The sequence below is a fragment of the Panthera leo genome, chromosome D4 (genome assembly GCF_018350215.1).
Source record: "Panthera leo isolate Ple1 chromosome D4, P.leo_Ple1_pat1.1, whole genome shotgun sequence".
Taxonomy (NCBI): Eukaryota; Metazoa; Chordata; class Mammalia; order Carnivora; family Felidae; genus Panthera; species Panthera leo.
In genome coordinates, this window is record NC_056691.1 from 44,758,996 (window position 1) to 44,781,465 (window position 22,470).

At 39.0% G+C, this 22,470-nt stretch overlaps 1 protein-coding gene across 2 annotated transcripts in view; it reads right to left on the reverse strand.

The window, feature by feature from the left end:
• Positions 1 to 22,470, reverse strand: part of MLLT3 (MLLT3 super elongation complex subunit) — a 285,760-nt gene that overhangs the window by 74,439 nt on the left and 188,851 nt on the right. For both annotated transcript variants that reach the window (XM_042914009.1, XM_042914008.1), the window contains exon 5: positions 1,945 to 2,649. In XM_042914009.1, the coding sequence (XP_042769943.1) occupies positions 1,945 to 2,649 (705 nt within the window). The remainder of the gene's footprint in view (positions 1 to 1,944; positions 2,650 to 22,470) is intronic.

The window sequence follows — 22,470 nt, forward strand, 5'->3', positions numbered from 1 at the left end:
TGGTGACGACATGCTAAAATGGTTTCGTGGCTCACCACTGAATCCTAAGCCACAACTGGAAAACCTCCGTTTGAGAAGAGTCACAACACGTCAGAATACGGAAAGACTAAGTGGCTAAACCGGACAATCTTGATAGACTAATCACACCCCAAGAGGATCAATGGACATCTTAGGGTGATTTGAAATAGAAGTCAAACATACAAAAAAACTTTCCAAGTAACACCTAACTGAGAACAAGTTTTGTATTAAGAGGAGCCTAAGTCCACCTGGGTGGCTCAGTCGGTTGAGTGCTGGACTTTTGGTTTTGGCTCAGGTCACGATCTCACAGTTTCATGGGTTCAAGCCCTGTGTCTAGGCTCTGCACTGGCAGCTCGGAGCCTGCTTGGGATTCTCTCACTCTCCCTCTCTTTCTGCCCCTCCCCTGCTTGTGCTGTCTCTCTTTCAAAATAAATGAATAAACTTAAAAAAAAAAAAAAAAGAGAACCCTAAGTAAAAAGCACAAGAGGAAAAATAAATGCTTGACGTGTTGGCACAATCCCATTAGTTCTCATTGGTTCAATAAACTATTGCTATAAAACATTTACCAAACTGGAACAAATTACCCCAATCTCTTGTATTTTATATGCTACTGTGCTCCTAATTTGATCTTCTATTACAATTTCAAGATTAGCTATGGAGGGTAGTGGGGAAGGAAGTAGTCTCTGGACAACAGGAGATGGGTTGTGACACCACGTTGTCACCCCGGCTGCCCCTCTACCCAGCACAAATGCAGAAGACAGAATCTGCTACGAAGTCCCTCCACCTCCGCCAGACTCGAATCAGGAACATATGTATGGTGAACCCATGGGACAGAAAGAGAAACAGTCTCAAATTGCCAGCAATTTTTAGCCAGACATCTTCCTTGACCATTGTCTAGAAATACTGACAAGCCAAAGTAAGGAGATTATTTGGACTGGTCAGGACTAATAAGTAACTTAAAAGGGCTAAAGATTGTTTTAAAAAAAAAAAAAAAAGGGAATTTGACTTCAAAGTAAATAACGTTCATTCTCTAGAACTGGAATGGAATACTATTTCAAATACTAATAGTTCTGTCACTGGAAGCATAAGATTTCTTATACTGGCGAGAAGTTAGAATAGTGTGAAACCCCCTTCCAACTCTGAGAAATCTGCAATTGTAAGTTTAAATCTCAACATCAGGTAACATTTTGGAGGGATGTGAAATGGTCAGATGGTCTTTTAGGCATCCACAAAAGTTAATCCCACCCGTCAGCAAAAACAAAGATCACATACCCTGACCATGGCCCCAAAGGAAGAAAAAAAAAAAAAAAAAAATTAAGTGGTTCTTTTTCAAAATACCACCACTGGCTTTCACAAGCACAAATATGTGTCAAATTTTACCAAATTATACATTTTAAATCTATACGGTATGTCGTTATATCGATTTTGCCTCCAGAAAACTTCTTAAAAATACTATACCAGCTTCTCATCTCTGTAAACAAATTACTTCATAGCATTGATCAAAAAGATCAACGTTATAGCTGCACCCCAATATTTTCTAAATTTGTCTTTTAAACTTATTTTCTCATATATTCAAGTTTTATCGCATTCTTCTCACTTTCCTAAATCAGCAATCGTCGAAAAGCACAGTAACTAAGTGCCAAGGAGCATCTCAATTTCCCTGCTGCTATTCAACACAGCCCATTATTACACTACGGAACGTATCTTTCCTTTAACAATTCCCATCACAGTCCAAATGTCTGCCGATTCTTTAATGATTTCATTTCCTTCTTTCCATTAGTTAAGGAAATTCATCTCTAGGCCCATCCATGCTACCATTTCACGGTTCGGCTGTCAGTTTCTTCCCTCATCCTTTATCCTACAGCCATCTGAAATAAGATTTGAAGGCTAACATGGGAAAGGAGGGAAACCAACAAGACTACTCACGTCAGATTTGGAGGACATGTTCTCCTCCACGTCGGAATCGTTGGGATCCACGATATCATCAAATGGTGGCAGAGTCGATTTCTTCTTCTCTGAGGTCTCACTTTCGATTTTGACCTTTCCCATCTTGACATGAGATTTATCTTTTATCTGTTTTTTGTCAGCAGAACAAGTGAGTATCAGCGGTGGCGCGCTAGAAAAACTTTTAAATAAAGCCTCTGAGCTACTCTTTTTCCTTTTTTTGGCTGAGAGTTCTTCGGAATCTGCAATGGGGGGCCTTTTACTAGGAGCCTTCTTGTCTTGCTGCCCACTGGTGATCGTGAGTAAGTTACTGTCTGGTTTTGGCTCTTTTGACATGGGTTTCGGTTCCTTGAAGGCCATCTTAGGAACTATTTTTTCTTCTTTCAGTGGTTTATTTTCTTTGGGTTTCTTAGAGGATTCTTTGGAAGATTTGTTGTGATCCCTGGAAGGTTCTTTGAAGGCACTTTTATGTTCTCTGGAGTCTTTAGAAGGTTTTTCCTTGTGCTCCTTCATTAACTTGTGAGGCTTTGAAAAACTGGTGCTGCTGCTGCTGCTGCTGCTACTGCTGCTGCTGCTGCTGCTGCTGCTGCTGCTACAGCTGCTGCTGCTGCTGCTACTGCTGCTGCTGCTGCTGCTGCTACAGCTGCTGCTGCTGCTGCTGCTGGTATGAATGCTCCTGTTCGGGTCCTGCAGAAAGGGGACAAGAGAACGCAACTCAGAGCTCCGGAGCAACGCAGGGTCGCCAGCCGGCTCCCCCGCGCGTTGCATCCACATACAAGGATCCTTCTTTGATCGCTCTCGAATGCATTTTCTTAGACACCAATCAGCACAGTGCAACAGGTGGGGACAGGGTGTGTGAGGAACACAGGGAACGAGGGCCACTGTGATCAAGGGGTTTAACGAGGCCAGCTGCTCTCCTAATCACGAGAAGCATGGCGTCCAAACATTTCGGTTGGACAAATGTTCGCGGAACGCCTGTTCTAGGAGACACAAGGAAGGACGGCACATGGCCCCGACTCTTAGGAACTGCGACGTATCTAGGAGTCATGGCTGTTCCAAGAGCCACCAACGATGTGCTATGACCACAAAAGGAAGGCGGCCGTTGGTTCTGTTGGGGGTGTGGGAGAAGAATCATTCAGAAATCTATAGAGAAGTAACGCCTGAATTAGATCCTCAAGAATAAGCAGGGCATTACTAGGAAGGGAAGAATGAGAAAGGACTTGGGAGACCAGCGACTAGAGTGAAGCACGACAAGGAGGGATGAAATTGTATTTGGGGAACAGCATCCAGCTACGGCAAAGATCGAGGACAAGGCAGAAAAAATAGCCCAGTGTCGCATGGTGAGTCCAGATAATATTAAATCTTAAATGGCTTTTTAATAACAAGAATCACAAGACCCAAACAAGAAAGAAAAGAATTCTCAATTTGAGATAAAAAACAATTTTTTTTTTTTTGCTGCCCAAATTTCATGGGAGTGTCATTTCATTAGGAAGTGTCTCCCATCCACTAGCAAAGAAAAGAGAAATCCAACACAACAAACATGTCACCAAATAGTCATCAAATGGACTGAAAAGTCTTTAGCCAATTACTATCGTGCAATCACGAGGAAAGAGTTCACCACTGCCTGTTCTATTTTACATGTGCTGCTTATTTTTTCACTGATATAAGTACCTCAGTATATATGACCTACACAGAACCTTTCTATTTAGGAACAAAATTTAAATTCATACTTAACACATTTGTGACCCTCTACCATTAATAGTAAGACTAGGACACAGAAGTAGATCCTGGCCTTGTAAAAATCTACACCAATATGATAAAAGAAAAGCTCTTTCTTACTTACTTCCACCTTCTAATGGAACTAATGGCAAATACATGTCCAAATTTTCAACCGGAATTTACATCTCAAGGCTTGCTTGTTCTGCTGCACCTCTAACTCACTCAAAGTCAATGATCTGTACATCAATCCTGTGTCCCTTAAATATCTAGCAGAACTGAAAAGACAGTTGGGCAGGGGCTATGCTTTTCACTAAAACAGTCAATCTACCTATAGGGTCTACGTAAGAAGAAAAGAGAAAAGCATGTATATGAATAACTATCATAAAGTAATACTCGGGGTGCTTGGGTGGCTGAGTTGGTTAAGCCTCTGACTCTTGATTTCGGCTCAGGTCACAATCTCATGGTTTAGGGGTTTGAGCCTCACATCAGGCTCTGTGCTGACAGCGTGGAGCCTGCTGGGGATTCTCTCTCCCTGACCCCCCTCTCTCCCCCTCCCCTGTTCACTGTCTCTCTCTCTCTGTCTCTCAAAAATAAATAAATAAACATTAATAAAAATATTTAAAAAAAGAAAGTAATAGTCACTATAAAGGAAATGATCAACAAAACTAAAAGGTAAACTGTGAAATGGGAGAAGATATTTGCAAATGACATGTGTGATTAAGGGTTAGTGTCCAAAATCTATGAAGAACTTATAAAACTCAACACCCCCCCAAAAAATAATAATTCAGTTAAAAAATAGGTAGAAGACATGAATAGACATACAAATGGCCAGTAGACACATGAAAAGATGGTCAACACCACTCATCTTCAGGGAAATGCAAATCAAAACTACAATGAGGTATCACCTCACACCTGTCAGAATGGCTGAAATTAACAGCACAGGAAACAAGTTGGCAAGGATGTCGAGAAAGGAGAACCCTCGTGCACTGTTGGTGGGAATGCAAACTGGTGCAGCCACGGTGGAGAACAGTATGGAGGTTCCTCAAAAAAGTAAAAATAGAACTACCCTATGATCCAGCAATTGCACTACTAGGCATTTGCCCAAAGGATATAAAAATACAGATTCGAAGGGACTTATGCACTCCGATGTTTACAGCAGCATTATCAACAATAGCCAAATTATGGAAAGAGCCCCAATGTTCACCAGCTGATGAATGGATAAAGAAGATGTGCTGTGTATATATACACACACAACTGAATATTACTCAGCCATAAAAAAGAATGAAATCTTGTCATTTGCGACAATGAGGACGGAGCTAGAGAGTATAGCGCTAAACAAAATAAGTCAGTCAGAGAAAGACAAATATCGTATGATTTCACTCATACGTGGAATTTAAGAAACAAAACAAATGAATATAAGGGTCAGGGGGAAGAGAGACAAACCAAGAAACAAACTCTTAACTATAAAGAACAAACTGATGGTTACCAGAAGGGAGGTAGATGGGGGGGGGTATTAAGGAGGGCACCTGGGGGAGTCTGGGTGGCTCAGTCGGTTAAACGTTCGACTTTGGCTTAGGTCATAATCTCATGTTTCGTGAGTTTGAGCCCCACATCGGGCTCTGTGCTGACAGCTCACAGTCTGGAGCCTGTTTCGGATTCTGTGTCTCCCCCTCTCTCTGCCCCTCCCCCACTCATGCTCTGTCTCTCTCTGTCTCTCAAAAATAAATAAAAGATTAAAAAAAAAATTTTTTTTAAAAAAGGAGGGCACCTGTTGTGAGGAGCACCAGGTGTGGTATGGAAGCGATGAATCACTAAATTCTACACCTGAAACTAATATTACATTGCATGTTAACGAACTGTAATTTAAATAAAAACTTGAGGAAAAATACTAACAATGAAAAATTACTGTTCTATGTTAGTGGACTATATATTTTTTTCTTACAATTTTTTCCTTATTTGTTGACACTAACAACAACAAAATGACATATACCAATCATTCCATTTATTTTTCTCAAGTGAGCATTTGGTCTCAAAGTTCTAAAATGGATAAAGTTACTATGCAAAGACGTGCTTTTATGCATCAAACTAGATGATTCCTTACAAAACATCTCAATCTGAGATTTACAAGCAGAATGCTAAAGATAGTATTCATATTACTGAAACTACATTATTTTATAAATTCTATTACAAGACATTTCCTGGCATGTTAAGCAATACTATGAATAATTAAAATAAAGTATAATGGGAAAACTAAATTAAGGAAGAACATTTGAAATCTAATATCCTTCAGTTTTTTTTTTAATTGGTTTGTTGACTCACTGAATTTTGGCAATTTGCAACCAGTATTCTAATTATGGCTCTAGAACACCCAAGCATTGTTACTCAATATTTTAACCTTCATGGAGTATTATACATAGGTTTATAAATGTGACTTTTTAAAACACACAGATTTTTACCTACCAACATACTTTCTTTTTTTTTTTTTTTAATGTTTGTTTATTTCTGAAAGAGAGAGAGCAGAAGCAGGAGAGGGGCAGAGAGAGAGGGAGACACAGAATCCAAAGCAGGCTCCAGGCTCTAAGCTGTCAGCACAAAAGCCCGATGCAGGGCTCGAACTCATGGACCATGAGATTATGACTTAAGCCAAAGCCAGACACTTAACAGACTGAGCCACCCAGGTGCCCCTACCTACCAATATACTTTCTAATATTAAGCATTAAAAAATAGTAAATTTCAGTATTAAAAAAAAAAAAAAAACTTCTACGGGGCTCCTTCCATGATTTATTTCTAAAACCCTTTTGAGGGACAAACTAGAATTCTTAATGCAAAGTACACAGTGGTATAGAACACAGACTCTTGTGTCACAGAAAGTTTAGACTCCTTTCTTAATCACATACATATGATTTTAAGTATAAAACTCCAGAAATTTTATAACTTTTTGCTCCCACACTGGCCTAGGTATTTAATGCCCAGCTTTTCACCAACCCAACAAATCTTCATAGAAGCAAGCTACTCTCGCTCCTGCCCCTTTACAAAAAGCTTCCTTTAAATTATGACAACTGAGAGGTAAAAAGAAAAACGGTCCATAACAACACCCCAGATAAATAAAAATTTAGAAAATTAAAAAAAAAAAGGTGAAAGGATGTTCCTATTATATAGACTACATTTCCTCTGTCCTGGATCTGTGATAAATGGCAAAGTCAGATGTATTGTCACCTGACTCTCTAGTCACACATGCAATAAATGTAAAACCGAGGCTTAGATACAAAGTGAGGAATTGTTACTGACACAGAATAAAAGCTTGAACTGATTCTCAGTCTATCTATCCCACACATATCGGAGATCAAGTCACTGTTTTTTAAAAATTTTTACTCAACTATTAACCTTAAGTGCCGCTAAGCAGAACAGACTAATTACCATTCAATGGGGGGTTTACATATGTCGTATGATTCAAATTTTCTTTGCCTGAAGCTCATTAGGACAAAATGAATATCAATATTAGGGAGAATAAGTGTGCATAATTCAGATATCAAATATTTAAGGCAAATGACTATCTAAACAAACATGTACATATGTGCACTAACTTTACTACCTATGAATATAGGGTACAATATTGTTTTTCAGCCTCTCAGATTCTGCGGAATGCTTCCTTGTTTTAATTTTCTGGAACAGGATCGGTCCTTTTAATACATAATCTCTTCTAATAGACTTGTCAGCAACTCTAGTAGATAGCTTAAGAAAAGGCATTAACTACTGGACAAAATAAGGTTTTCTGATTATATGTGGCTTTCAATTGCTGTGCTATCATCACCACGTCTTCTTCCTAGTACCGCTGATAACGCAAAGCTGATTCTTTCTCCAGCTCCTGTTTCTCCTTTTTACCTAGGCTCCTATTTTCGGTCTCTGTCCCAATTCGACTGGCTTCTGCATTGCACAAGATGTTTAGATTCGTATCTTTGTTCGGTGAAATTTGCATACAGACAAATAAACTCCCTCAGAAGAGTTTTATTTATCCCAACGCAAAAATTTCTCCTTTAAAAGTTGATTTGTCCACAGTGCATCTGAAAAGGATACTCCCTGGAAATTATAATAGAGTCCAAGAGTTTATACATATGAAAAGCTAGGTAAAACACTCAAAGGTAGGTTTCAAACTAAAAATCTCTCTGTAATGCCACTAAAGCATGACAAATGGGGGGCACCTGGGTGGCTCAGTCAGTTCAGCATCTGACTCTCAGTTTCGGCTCAGGTCACGATCTCGTGGTTTCCTGAGGTCAAGCCTCACGTCAAACCTGACAGTAAAGAACCTGCTTGGGATTCTCTCTCCCCCCCTCCCTCCCTCTCTCTGCCCCTCCCCCCACTTGTGCTATCTCTGTCTCTCTCAAAATAAATAACTTAAGAAAAAATTTTTTAAAAAACCCACAACAAATGGCACAGGAGTGAAATACCATCTGAAACTATGAATCAAGTATAAAAATCCAGGATTGTGGGGAAAGAGGGGACCTTAAATTTGACTCACCTCCCCCAACTTTCATCTCAAATCCAACCCATTTGCCTTCTTGATCCAGTCAGCTCTGGGAACCAGCTGGCAGTGAATGGGGCCTGAAGAATGTGGCCATGGGATTATGGGCATCTCGAAAGAGGACTGATATGGGGCTTGCTCTGCTCTGGGCTCTAAGCAAGACACAGAAGACTTCCCACAGAAAACTGCACAAGGACTGCCAGCCCCCCCCCCCCTCCACCCCAAAGGTGTTCAGGTGACACTCAACAGGAGGGAGAGTCCCCTCTACTCCTGAGGCTGGAGATGCAAAGAGGCCAGAAGGCAGGCATAGGGTCGTCCAGGTGCATACACATGAAATGCACAACATGCCTACCTCTCATCAGTTATAGGATTATAAAAACATAAGGTCTCTTAATAACAACCTGAAACCCAACACACATATAAATAACATATCTACAGTAGGCGAGAATAGGACCTAGCAGATCTAGAGAACAGACCTAGCAGATCTTCTGAAGGACAAAGATGAAACACTGAGGTCAAAAATGGTACAATTACTTCAGAAGAGGCATACCGAGAACGGACAATAATTTCTATGGGTTTAAAATATTATCTAAACTAAACTTTAAAAACAAAACCCTCCAAGTTGAATAATTCGGTAGATAAAGGAGAAGACAGACTCTTCAATGGTGGCGTGAATGATCAACTGGAAGAAATCTCAAAGCATAAGGATACAAAGAGATGTAAATCATTAATGGAAAAGAGAAGAAACCTGAAGAACAGATTGAGGAGCCCTAAGTGACGTACCAACCACAGGAAAAGTTCCAGAAGAGTCTCTGGAAGGAGGAAAAGGAAGAGATGGGAGAGAGGCAATAGTTAAAGGAATATGGAAGAAAAGGAAAGACTGAATTGCGACCTCAAAGGGCTCTTCAAGATCCCGGCAGGACTAGTAAGAGAAAAAAGACACACTCAAGAATATCACACTAAAATTCCTCAACTTTAAGAATAGAAAGAAAACTTTACAAGTTGCCAGAAAGAATAATTACTTAAAACTAAAAAGGAATGAAATTACATGGCACTTTTCATTTCTGACAGTAGAACTGGGAAGAACAAACAGTAAAATCAAGACTGCTGAGGGAAAAAGCAGCACAACCCAAACATCCTACACACACGGTCGGTGTGAAAGAAGTGTTTGCCGAAATTTAAGGATTCAAAGAGCACATCACCCACTGCCCCATGTAAGGAAAGGACTTGAGAAGGGACTTTAACCAAACAGTAACTAAATTAGAAACGAGACCTGTTATGTGTGGGAAGGTGGAGAGGAGACAGAAGTGTAATGTACTTTGCTTTCTACACAGAATTAAATCTAAATGGATAATCAACTATCTGGAATATGTAATAGAAGTGAAGTGCTCCATGTGAATTCCTGAAACACACACAAAAAAAGGCTAACAAAACTCTGGATCTGAAAAATTAAATTCTCTCTGTAGAAACTTCGGAAAGTTAGAGAAGGATGGAGTGTCGAGGTGAGGGAAAATGTTGGTATCATTTTTACATGGGAAAGCAGGAAAAAAATTGGATTACAAACCATTGAAAGGGAAGGTGGCCAATAATGAAATGGAAAAGTACAGGACTGCCACATAAACAGGGGGAAACTGGGAAATGAATATTAACTTGAAAATGAAAGCAAAATTCAGAAAAATGGAAAAAGTCACAAATATAAATAATGAACAAGGCGAAAAGTAATAAAATCCACTATTACTCACAGAATAAAAAAAGGAAGCTGAATTCTCTCACTAAAAGACAGACTGGGTAAAAAGTGGGCATACACAGACCAGTCACAAGAAACACAACATCTAACGACGGAGAAAAGTTTAAGATGAAAAGGAACGGGCCAAGAGCTATCCGCTAACTGACCCGAAAAGAAAGCATGAGCGCCACATTCATATTACACAGTGCAGACCTCAAGGTTAAGAAGACGAGACAGCATAAACAATTTATTTTATTTTTTTTAATGTTTATTTATTTATTTATTTATTTATTTATTTATTTAATATATGAAATTTACTGTCAAATTGGTTTCCATACAACACCCAGTGCTCATCCCAAAAGGTCCCCTCCTCAATACCCATCACCCACCCTATCCTCCCTCCCACCCCCCATCAACCCTCAGTTTGTTCTCAGTTTTTAACAGTCTCTTAGACAGCATAAACAATTTAAAAGCCAAGTTTTGTTAGGGGCGCCTGGATGGATCAGTTGGGTAAGCATCCAACTCTTGGTCTCAGTTCAGGTCTTGATCTCAGGCTCGTGAGTTAAAGTCTCACGTTGGGCTTTAACTGGGTGTGGAGCCTACTTAAACAAATAAATAAATAAAATAAAAAATGAAAGCGAGGTGACATATAGCAAAAAGTATTGAATATCTAAGAGAAACTTGAAGGGGTGCCTGGGTGGCTAAGTCAGTTGAGAGTTCAACTTCAGCTCAGGTCATGATCTCACAGCTCGTAGGTTCAGGCCCTGCATAGGGCTCTGTGCTGACAGCTCAGGGCCAGAAGACTGCTTCAGATTCTGTGCCCCCCCCCCCCATCTGTCCCTCCCCTGTTTGCACTCTCTCAGAAAAAAAAAAAAAAAATTAACATTAAAAAATACATATTAAAAAAAAAGAGAAACTTGAAAAACATTTCATTGAAATGAGAAATCCATACATCTTTGTCAGAAACGGGCAGATTTAATGAAATGAGAATAAACAGCGAAGTTGGCTAAAACAACCCACAAATTTAATAATTACATATAAAACTTTTTATCTCATGCATAAAGTTTATAGTTTTTTTTTAATTTTTTTCATGTTTGTTTATTTTTGAAAGGCAGAGAGAGACAGAGCAGAGTGGGGAGAGGGGAAGAGGGAGAGAGGGAGACACAGAGTCTGAAGCAGGCTCCAGGCTCCGAGCTGTCAGCATCGAGCCTGACGCGGGGCTCAAAACCACGAACCATGAGAAATACAAATCAAAACCACACTCAGATATCACCTCACGCCAGTCAGAGTGGCCAAAATGAACAAATCAGGAGACTATAGATGCTGGAGAGGATGTGGAGAAACGGGAACCCTCTTGCACTGTTGGTGGGAATGCAAATTGGTGCAGCCGCTCTGGAAGGCAGTGTGGAGGTTCCTCAAAATATTAAAAATAGATATATACCCTATGACCCAGCAATAGCCCTGCTAGGGATTTACCCAAGGGATACACGAGTGCTGATGCATAGGGGTGCTTGTACCCCAATGTTTATAGCAGCACTCTCAACAATAGCCAAATTATGGAAAGAGCCTAAATGTCCATCAACTGATGAATGGATAAAGAAATTGTGGTTTATATACACAGTGGAATACTACGTGGCAATGAGAAAGAATAAAATATGGCCTTTTGTAGCAACGTGGATGGAACTGGAGAGTGTGATGCTAAGTGAAATAAGCCATACAGAGAAAGACAGGTACCATATGGTTTCACTCTTATGTGGATCCTGAGAAACTTAACAGAAACCCATGGGGGAGGGGAAGAAAAAAAAAAAAAAAGAGGTTAGAGTGGGAGAGAGACAAAGCATAAGAGACTCTTAAAAACTGAGAACAAACTGAGGGTTGATGGGGGGTGGGAGGGAGGGGAGGGTGGGTGATGGGTATTGAGGAGGGCACCTTTTGGGATGAGCACTGGGTGTTGTATGGAAACCAATTTGACAATAAACTTCATATATTGAAAAAAAACAAAAAAACAAAAAAACCACGAACCATGAGATCATGCCTTGAGCCAAAGTTGGACGCACGACCGACTGAGCCACCCAGGTGTCCCCTACAGTTTTAAATGAGCCCATGAAACAATTAAAAAATCAATCATAAAGGTATCATAAAATGAACTTCAAAATAATCTTTTTAAAATGCTTGGGTGCCCGGGTGGCTCAGTCGGTTAAGCATCCAACTTCAGCTCAGGTCATGATCTCATGGTCTGTGAGTTTGAGCCCCACGTCGGGCTCTGTGCTGACAGCTCAGAGCCTGGAGCCTGCTTCTGATTCTGTGTCTCCCCCTCTCTCTGCCCCTCCTCTGCTCATGCTCTGTCTCTGTCTCAAAAATAAATAAAAACATTGAAAAAATTTTTTTTTCTTAATGCTTAAATAGGGGCACCTGGGTGGCTCAGTCAGTCAAGCTTCTGACTCTTGGTTGTGACTCAGGTCATGATCTCACAGTTCAGGAGTACAAGTCCCTCCCCTCTCTCTCCCCCTCTTTCAGAATAAACTTTAAAAAAAATTAAAAAATAAAATGCCTGAATAGATTATACTGAATAAAGTTCTAATAAAATTAGAAAATAAAGGTCAAAAGAAATCAGTCAGGAGAAAATAATGAAAAGGCCATTTCATATAAAAAAATCTAGGGGTGGGATCCCTGGGTGGCTCAGTCAGTTAAGTGACTGCCTCTTGATTTTGGTTCAGGTCACGATCTCACAGTTTGTGAGTTCAAGTCCCACATCAGGTTCTGTGCTGACAGCACGGAGCCTGCTTGGGATTCTCGGACTCCCCCTCTCTCTTCCACTAGTTTTCTCTCTCTCTCTTTCTCTCTCTCAAAAATAAATAAACAGTTAAAAAACAGCTAGAGGCATCACAAAACATATGCTAAAAGGAAAATGTATAGCCTTGGGGCACCTGGGTGGCTCACTCAGTTAAGTGACTGCTTCTTGATCCTCGCTCAGGCCATGATGTCGTGGTTTGTGAGATGGAGCCCTGCATTGGGATTCTCTGTCTCTTAAAATAAATAAACTTGAAAGAAGAAAGAAAGAAAGAAAGAAAGAAAGAAAGAAAGAAAGAAAGAAAGAAAGAAAGAAAGAAAGAAAGAAAGAAAGAAAGAGAGGAAGGAAGGAAGGAAGGAAGAAAGGAAGAAAGAAAGGGAAAGACAGACAAAGGAAATGTATAGGGCCTTTACTGTATTTATTATTTTAAAAAAGAAAAGAAGCGGGCGCCTGGGTGGCTCAGTGGGTTAAGCGTCTGACTTCAGGTCAGGTCATGATTTCACAGTTCACGAGTTCAAGCCCCACATTGGGCTCTGTGCTGACAGTCCAGAGCCTGGAACCTGCTTCATATTCTGTGTCTCCCTCTCTCTGCCCCTCCCCCACTAGTGCTCTGTCTCTCTCTGCCTCTCAAAAATGAATAAATGTTAAAAAAAAAAAGATTTAAAAAAAAAAAAAAAAGGAAAAGAAGGGGTGGGGGACCAAGCATAAAAATACAGTTAGTACTCTGAGAAAACTATGAAAAGATTCACAAATACCCAAACATTATAATACCAAATATAATTAAGAAAGTAAAAGAAACAAATTTCACCAACATTTATGCTTTCAAAATAATGGCCTTGGGCGTCTGGGTGGCTCAGTCAGTTAAGCCTCCAACTTTAGCTCCGGTCATGATCTCACCATCCATGAGTTTGAGCCCTACATCTGGCTCTGTGCTGACAGCTCAGAGCCTGCTTTGGATTCTGTGTCTCCCGCTCTCTCTGCCCCTCCCCTACTTGCGCGTGCTCTCTCTCTGTCAAAAATAAACGTTAAAAAATTGTTAATAAAAAATAAAATAAAATAATGGCCTTTAATGTAAATTTAAGGTTCAAATTCTAAGGAGAGATTTATCAAATTAATTCTGACTTAAAGGAGATCGATAACTTACCTTTTTAAAGTCAAGTAAAAAGGGGTGCCTGGGTGGCTCAGTTGGTTATGGGTCTGACTTTGGCTCAGGTCATGATCTTGGGGTCTGTGAGTTCGAGCCCCGCATCGGGCTCGGGGCTGACAGCTCAGAGCCTGGAGCCTGCTTCAGATTCTGTGTCTCTCTCCTTCTCTGACCCTCCCCTCCCCTCAAAAATAAATAAGCATTTAAAAAAAAATGTTTGAAATCAATAAAAAAGGTGAAGTTTCTTGATTTTAAAATCATAACCTACTATAAAAGAAATATAATTGGGAGGATAGTAACTTACAAATATTTCAAAACAGGTAGGTAAATACCAAAAGAAACAGCCACACAGTTTGGTAGGGGGAAGGGAGGGAGAGGTAGGGAGGGTGGGTAGGTTCCAGAGGAGCAAAGTGGACTGATGATGACTTTTATGGGCTTTTTAGCACCGTTTGACTTTAGAAATGTTTTATGAAAAAATATTAAGACTGTGCAGAAGACATTTCAACAACAGTTGGTGGAATTAATTTTTAAAAATGAACAAAAATGGATTTGAACACCTAGGCTAAAACTGGAAGCAACAAGGCCCGAAATTTAACATTTATCAGTCATGGGTAGGGGGCTAAAAGAACATCACACGAATGGTAAGGAAATGGCACTTAAGAAAGCAATGGGGTCTTTCAATCGATAACAATCTAAAAGGCCTATACATAAAAAGCACATCAAATATTTATCTAAACATGAGAAAGAAAAAGAAAAGTCTGCTTGTATAGAGTACAATGCTTTGGAAGGTTTTACTTGTTTTCATTTTTGTATAATGTTGTATCGTTTTTGGAGGTGATACTCAACCAGGAAGTTAGAAGGAGCTCTACAGTGTATCTCCACAGCTCAGGGAAGGGAAAAAGAAAGCCTCTTGGAGACATGACCAGGAAGGAGCAGCAGACAGACTTAGGAAAATGAAGAAGCACATCCTCAAATTCCTCCATTTGCCTGGATCTGTATCCTGGTCAAGTAATAGAGATATAACTACACCTACAGAAATATAGTTATGGTTGGATTTTGCACAAATGACAAAAGACGCAGCAGTCATCCCATTGGTTAAGCATAAACCAACAAGTAACATGAAAGAGAATCAGAAGAGGTTATTGATCAGGCAAGGAGAGACTCTGGAAGAGTCACAGATCCCCTCAGTCATATGTGGCTAGGAGTTCTGCCAATTCTTTATCAAGACACACTGGCCTCAAAAACAGGTACAAAGAGCAGTGGTATCTGGGAAGCAAAGGAGATGCACTTGAGGACTTGAGGGAGGAACTCAATGTGAACCAACCATTCATTTTAGAAAGTTCTTCCGGTGGCAATGTGGTGGAGAGACTGCAGTGGGTAAAGAATGAGGAAAGAAAGGCCACTTCGAGGGCTCCCGCACTGGGGGATGGTGGTCACGGTAGCCGTGGAAATGGCTCACTAAATGCTTACTAGTGTCCAGACTCTGATGTAGCAGCTTTACAACTATTAACTCAACGATCTTGTTTAGTAGCTATTATTAACTCCATGTGACAAGGGAAGAGTCTGAGGCACAGAAACCAGCATGCCCAAAGGCACAGGCATAGTTAGTGGCAGAACTGAGATGGGAGCTCAAGTAGTCGGGCTCCAATGCCCATACCTCCACCGACCTTTCAGAAGGTCAGCTGGTTTTCAAACCAACTCGCCAACTTAACCTGAGCTGGAAATGAAAAAAGGATGGGTAGTAGGGAAGAGGCGCTCAATAACTTTAAAAGAACAACACTGAACGTCTGCCATCGGGGGACAACCGTATAAAGGAAGTTCTACTTAGTTCCATTCGAGGGGTTACAACACATTACTGTTGGGTAGGTGGCAAATAACTTATTTTGACATCAGAGGCTCTTCCGGTATCGGTTTCAAGGGTCTTAAACTCTGAATCTTTTGTTACCAAATAACGATTTCCAACTTAACAGACATTTAAAAGGCTATGAGATACTGAAAAATCAACTTTTCCTCTAATATACCTGCAGAACACATATTATGTCCAATTATCCTAAAAAGTATCACAGAAGTGTAAGGTACATCTCTCACAATTAAATGTTTTAAAAAGCAATGTAAAAATCTGCCACTACATAATTTGAAATGGCAAAAATATATAGTCTCAAATAAAATAAAGGCTCAACACCACAGGAGGTAGGGTGGGGAAGTCACTGAACACAAAACCTAGAGGATCCTACAAGGGCCTCCACAGAAGGCATTTAAAAAGAGAGGGAATTTGAGAAATTTAGCACAAAAACAGAGTCATGAAGGAAAACAGTAAATTTTACATCCCCGAAACAAATGTGTGTACAAGGAAACAGAGTAACAGTACGTATCTTAATGGTGAAGAAACATTTTAACTAGTCATAACTGTGCACAGTGTTTACAATTTTCAACTCACAGAAATTAATCTAATCAGCCCTGTCACTAGCTAAGTGACTTAAATTTCCTTGTCAGGAAAACAGAGACCACTTTACCTAAACCATCAAGATCAACTTGATTAAGTAAGTTTAATGTAAAGTCCTATATGTACATATTTGTATACAATTTATGTACTTGGCACATAACTGAAACTTTGTTAGTGCTTTCAATCCCTACCTATTCAATTACTACCTTTCAATTACTCTTACCACTACTAGAGATAAGCAAGAACACGTAAAATGTGTGTTACATAGCACAATGCTATCAAGTGTGACAACAAAAAAGTAAATGTTCGGATGACAAACACAGAAGGTAGAAACAGGAACGAAGATAGAAAAGAAACTCTAGATACTCTGAGCTCCCAAAGTTGAGAATCAAGAGACACGGTTCATAATTGGTGGAACAAAAAGTAGGTTCTATGTTCAATATCTAGAAACTTCTATCCAAGACAAGACTTTAAAAGGTGTCATATTGGGAGGAAAAAGAGATGGAGCAAATGGGTTAGAGTCTCTTGTAGAAAAAGCAGCACAAGCATATAGTTTGGAAACTTCCGGCAGTAACTGCACAGCTTTAAAATAAAAAAAGCCCTCATATTCTAAGGAAAAAAAATTTTATTTAAAAAATTTTGGGGGCACCTGGGTGGCTCAGTCGATTAAGCATCTGACTTCAGTTCAGGTCATGATCCTATGGTTTGTGGGTTCGAGCCCCGTGTCAGGCTCTGTGCTCACAGCTCAGAGCAGGGAGCCTTCTTCAGATTCTGGGTCTCCCTCGCTCTCTGCCCCTCCCGGACTCACACGCACATGTGTGCGCTCTTTCTCTCTCTCCCCCAAAATAAGAATACACATTAAAAAAAAATCTTTTAAACAATATAGGACTTCGGGTTTTGCTAAATACCATCCTTTGCCTTAATTCTTTTAAACCATATACATGAATTATTTTGATACAAATTTCTTCAACCTCCCAAAGATACTTTTACATTCCCTTTTCTTTCATGTACCCATTGGTGAGACTTCAGAGACTTTGTGAAATAAATTTTGCGTTAGAAAAAAGAGAAACTATTGAACTGAGTAACTGATATCTTCCTGTGTTTTAAAAAAGTTTTCGATTTTCCTTCTGAGGTGGTCTGAAAGTCTTTTTGTTTTTGTTTTTGAGCAAATGGCCTTCAAGCTCTAATCTACAGATTTAGCTTAGGATACTTAGATGACATTTTGAGCTTTATTCACTATACTATATACCATTTTAAAGATGAAGAGAATAAATCTATAAATCATATTTACAATTCAGGAAGGAAACAACTGAACATTCTTTCAGTTCTGAAGTGAACAGAGTAAGTAGTGGATAAATTTTCATCTCCCTAGCTCTCTGTTCAGAAGCATTGAAAGTAAACCCAATATTGTCTTCAACATTAAAAATACACTGAAGTACTGTCCTTGCATGTAAATATGAAATTTAACTGTTAAAATATTTATAGCAAGAATGCTCAAATATTCTACAGAATAATATTCCAAGGAGACAAAATTTTTAAATGCCTTGCTTTCTCAAATGACTACTTTCAGCGATGTTGCATATGCTATAAAATACTTTTGTTTCAGAATCCAATCTCATTTAAAAATGCTTCTATTTAGGGGTGCCTGGGTGGCTCCGTCAGCTAAGCGTCTGACTCTTGATTTTGGCTTGGGCCATGATCCCAGGGTCAGGGGATCAAGTCCTGCATCAGGCTCTGTGCTCAGCATGGAGCCTACTTGAGATTCTCTCTCTCCCCTTCTGCCCCTTTCCTCCACTTGTGTGTACTCTCTCTCTCTCTCTCTCTCTCAAATTGAAAAAATTAAAGTAAAAACGTCTATTTATATACTATTCCCTGACTTGCTATAGCTTCAATTATAAATTATAACTAAATACTGTTAACAGTTCTATTTAGAAGACTTCACAGTTTCAAGTAAACTTCTGTTTACTTTTGTGGTTTGAAACTAGAAACTTGAAGTATTAATTATATCACTTCTCTTTCTAGGTTTATATATATTTAGCTTTGTACTGTTTCTATTTTTTTCAACAAGCTTTAAAACGTACTGGTCAAATTCTTCCAGTCTTCCCTTTTAGTACTAGATAAGTTTCTGACAATGAGGCTGAATAAGTAATTGTTACTCATAAAGAACAGTCCATCTTCAATGTAGAGTGGAATGGAGTAGCTGGAAGTGTAAGATGAAAAACAGCACCTGACCTAAAAATTCAACAGACAAATAATGGTGAGATATAATCACAGTTATGCTCTCTTGTCACCTTCTCTCAATAGTTATTCATTACACATTTACTGAGTCTCCAGCATACAGGAAGAACTACGTTAAAACTGCCACATATACAGTGGTTTCTGGGGAAAAACCAAATTTGGGCAATATGGTGGACTCTTTGGGAACTCTGACTACAATACGACTAGATATTGGATAATTACAAAATTCTTCATTGCTTGGCTTATTTTTAAAAAGGGAGAACTCTTAAGAATCAAGAGTATATGAAGGAAAGAAAGAAAAAGCAGAGAAGGAAGGGGTTAAAATGTGAACTGAGCTACAGCTAAACGTGAGATGAGGCTTCCCAAAGGACACACAGGCCTGTGTTCTTAGAGGTCTCCAAAGACCAAACTTGGAGTCTACTGCAGATTTGGAAACCTGAACCTCCGTGTCTCTTAGAAATCAAGGAAAAACCTTCAGAAGCCTGCTGTTAGAGAAAAGTACTCTGAATTTGGACTTCAGGATTCCCAAAGTTCAGTGAAGTCAAACAGGAACTCACAATTTAAAAATATCCCTGAACACAAAGAAACAGAGCACCATGATCTGAGAGTCTGTGCAAAGATCTCACATACTGGAATCATCAAAAGCAGAATATAAAATAATTACACATAAAGTGTGAAAAAGAAAAAAGTTGGAATCCAAAAAGTGACCAAGCGATAAGAGATGAGTAAGAATGACCAGCACATTGAAAAGAAACAAATAAGACTTTCAGAAATGGAGGGGGTGAGGGAAATCACTGTTGGAATTATCTCAATGGATTAAACAGCAAATTAAACACAGTTGAAAAGAATTATTAAGGGGCGCCTGGGTGGCTCAGTCGGTTAAGCAGCCGACTTCGGCTCAGGTCATGATCTCAAGGTCCGTGAGTTCGAGCCCCGCGTCGGGCTCTGTGCTGACAGCTCAGAGCCTAGAGCCTGTTTCGGATTCTGTGTCTCCCTCTCTCTGACCCTCCCCCGTTCATGCTGTCTCTCCCTGTCTCAAAAATAAATAAACGTTAAAAAAAAATTTAATAAAAAAAAATTAAAAAAAAAAGAAAATAATTATTAAACTGGAAGACAGATATAAACAATCTGCCAGAAAGCACACAAAAATATAAGAAAATGCAAACTATAAAAGCTATTAAGAGGCATGGAAAACAGAAGAAAAATAGTATCTAATCAGAGACACAGAAAAAATATAGAATATAGGTGACATAATGGCTGAGAATTTTACAAAATCATAAATGAATCTACCAAAAAAGTATAATATAAAAAAAGATATATATATATATAAATGAAAGGTAATTTACTCCTAGACACATTCTACTAAAAATGAAGAACACTAAAGACAAAAAAGATTCTAAAAACAGTAAAAAACAGGAGATTACCTATTGAAAACTAAACAAATAAACGAGCGGTATGCTACAGTTGGCTAATACAGGCTTACAAGAGCCAACTGTTAAATTTTGGGGAATTTTCTAAGTGAATATTTTTTAAAGGCCATTAGTAAAAGTTAAATTACATAAATATTAAAAGCAGTGGTAACAGATAAAACTCATCACTTCCTGGGGTGCCTGGGTGGCTCAGTCGGTTAAGTGTCCGACTTCGGCTCAGGTCACGATCTCGCGGTTTGTGAGTTCGAGCCCCGCATTGGGCTCTGTGCTGACAGCTCAGAGGCTGGAGCCTGCTTCGGATTCTGTGTCTCCTTCTGTCTCTTCCCCTCCCCACTCGTGCTCTGTCTCTCTCAGTCTCTCAAAAATAAATAAATGTAAAAAACAAAAACAAAAACAAAACTCATCACTTCCTAGTTATTTTACTACATATTATTATTACTATTATTATTATTATTATTATTATTATCTGTGCTCTTAAGGTAATTACTTATTATCTATCAATCAGAAGAGTGGAAACAGTTCATAACTCTGTGCTATGGCACATCTGTTCCCAACTCCACAAAAGTGATCTAACATGGCAATAGCATTACACCATGGAAATAAGCAAACCTAAAAATCAGGAATTTTTCCCCCAGAGAAGTAATGGCTGAACATCTACTATCATAACCCTGAACTGGACTGACATCAGACTTCACAAAAACAAAAGAAAATATTTTCAAAGTACTGCAAGTCAATGTCAACCTAGAATTGTACAACCAGCAAAACCACTTTTCCTAACAGGAGCAACAGAAGAGCTTTTAGAGTATAACAAAAATTGAGTTTACTATCCGGAGACTATCAAGTAACAGAATTTCCACAGGATTTACCTCAGGAAGAAGACAAATGAATTCAAGAAGAAATTATGGTAATGCAATTAAGTTAAAAGTAACAAAACAAAACAACAACAACAACAAAAACCTCCTCACATTTGAAATTGCAAAGACAGACACACTTCTAAACAATTCACAGGTTAAAGAAACTAAAATAGAACATGTCAGACCGATCATACTGAATAAAGAAAACGCTACACATTAATATTTGTGGAATATAGTTAAAACAGTACTTGGAGGAAAAATCTTATCTTTAAAGCTTATAGTTGAAAAAAATGACTCACAATTAGAGAATATGGGGAAACAATGGCATAACAAACTCAAGCAAAAGGAAGAGTATAAAGATTAAAAAAAAAAACTAATAAAAAATTCAACATAATTCAATGAGAATTTTGAAAAGAACGAATGAAATTCACAGCCCTTTGCGGAAGACTGATTAAAACAAAGGAGATGGGCACCTGGGCAACTCAGTCCATTAAGCCTCTGACTTTGGCTCAGGTCATGATCTCACGGTCACGGGTTCGAGCCACACGTTTCGCGCTGGGCTGACAGCTGGAGCCTGGAGCCCACTTTTGATTCTGTGTTTCCCCACTCCCCTATCTGCCCTTCCCCCACTTGTGCTCTCCCTCTGTCTCAAAAATAAACATTTAAAAAAATACAAAGTAGACAAGGCACAAATAAACAATAGAGAGGAATAAGAGGGATACACTTGCAAGTACAACCCAGATTAAACAGATGAGAAAGTCATAAATAACTTTTTGCCAACAAATTTGAAAGTAAATTCGTAGGCAAATATGACTTACTAAAACTGATCCACAAAAAAAATAAAACTCAAGCATAATCCTTTATTAAAGTCAAGTAGTTTAAAAATCTTCCCACAAAGAAAATATCAGGCCCACAAGGTTTTACAAGCAAGTTCTAGAAAAAAGATCATTTCTATCTTTCAAAAACTCTTCTAAAAAGATGGAAAACAGAAAATGTTTCTCACTTTATGCAGCAAATATTATCAGAGGCACAAAACTTGCCAAGAAGAGTAAGAGAAAGAAACATACAGACCAATTTAAATCAAGAATATGGACGCAAAATTTTTGAAGAAACTATTAGTACGATTAACTCTATTGGGAGTGGACCTTTAAAAAGCAAAACCAAATTGGTTTTATCCTAACAATTCCAAGAACGTTCCAAGAAGTTATCCCAAGAGTAGATTAGCATGATAAAAATGCTTGTCCAGTGGCCTGGGTGGCTCAGCGGGTTACGGTTCAGCATCCAACTCTTGACCTCGCCTCGGGTCAGGATCTCACAGTTGATTAATAGAGCCCCAGGTTGGGCTCTGTGATGACTGAGTGGAGCCTGCTTGGGATTCTCTCTCTCTGTCCCTCCCCTGCTCATGTGTGCTCTCTCTCAAAATAAATAAACTCAAAAAAAAAAAAATGCTTATCAAGCACCATTTTAACAGATTAGAAAACAAAACCCACCTGTTCATCTCAAGAGATTATAAAAACTTGTGTGATGGAAACAAAATCCATGGATTTTTTTTAAAAAAACAAAAAAACACTTTTTATTATTATTTTTTTAATGTTTGTTTATTTTTGACGGGTGGGAGGGGTAGAGAGAGGGAGACAAGGATCT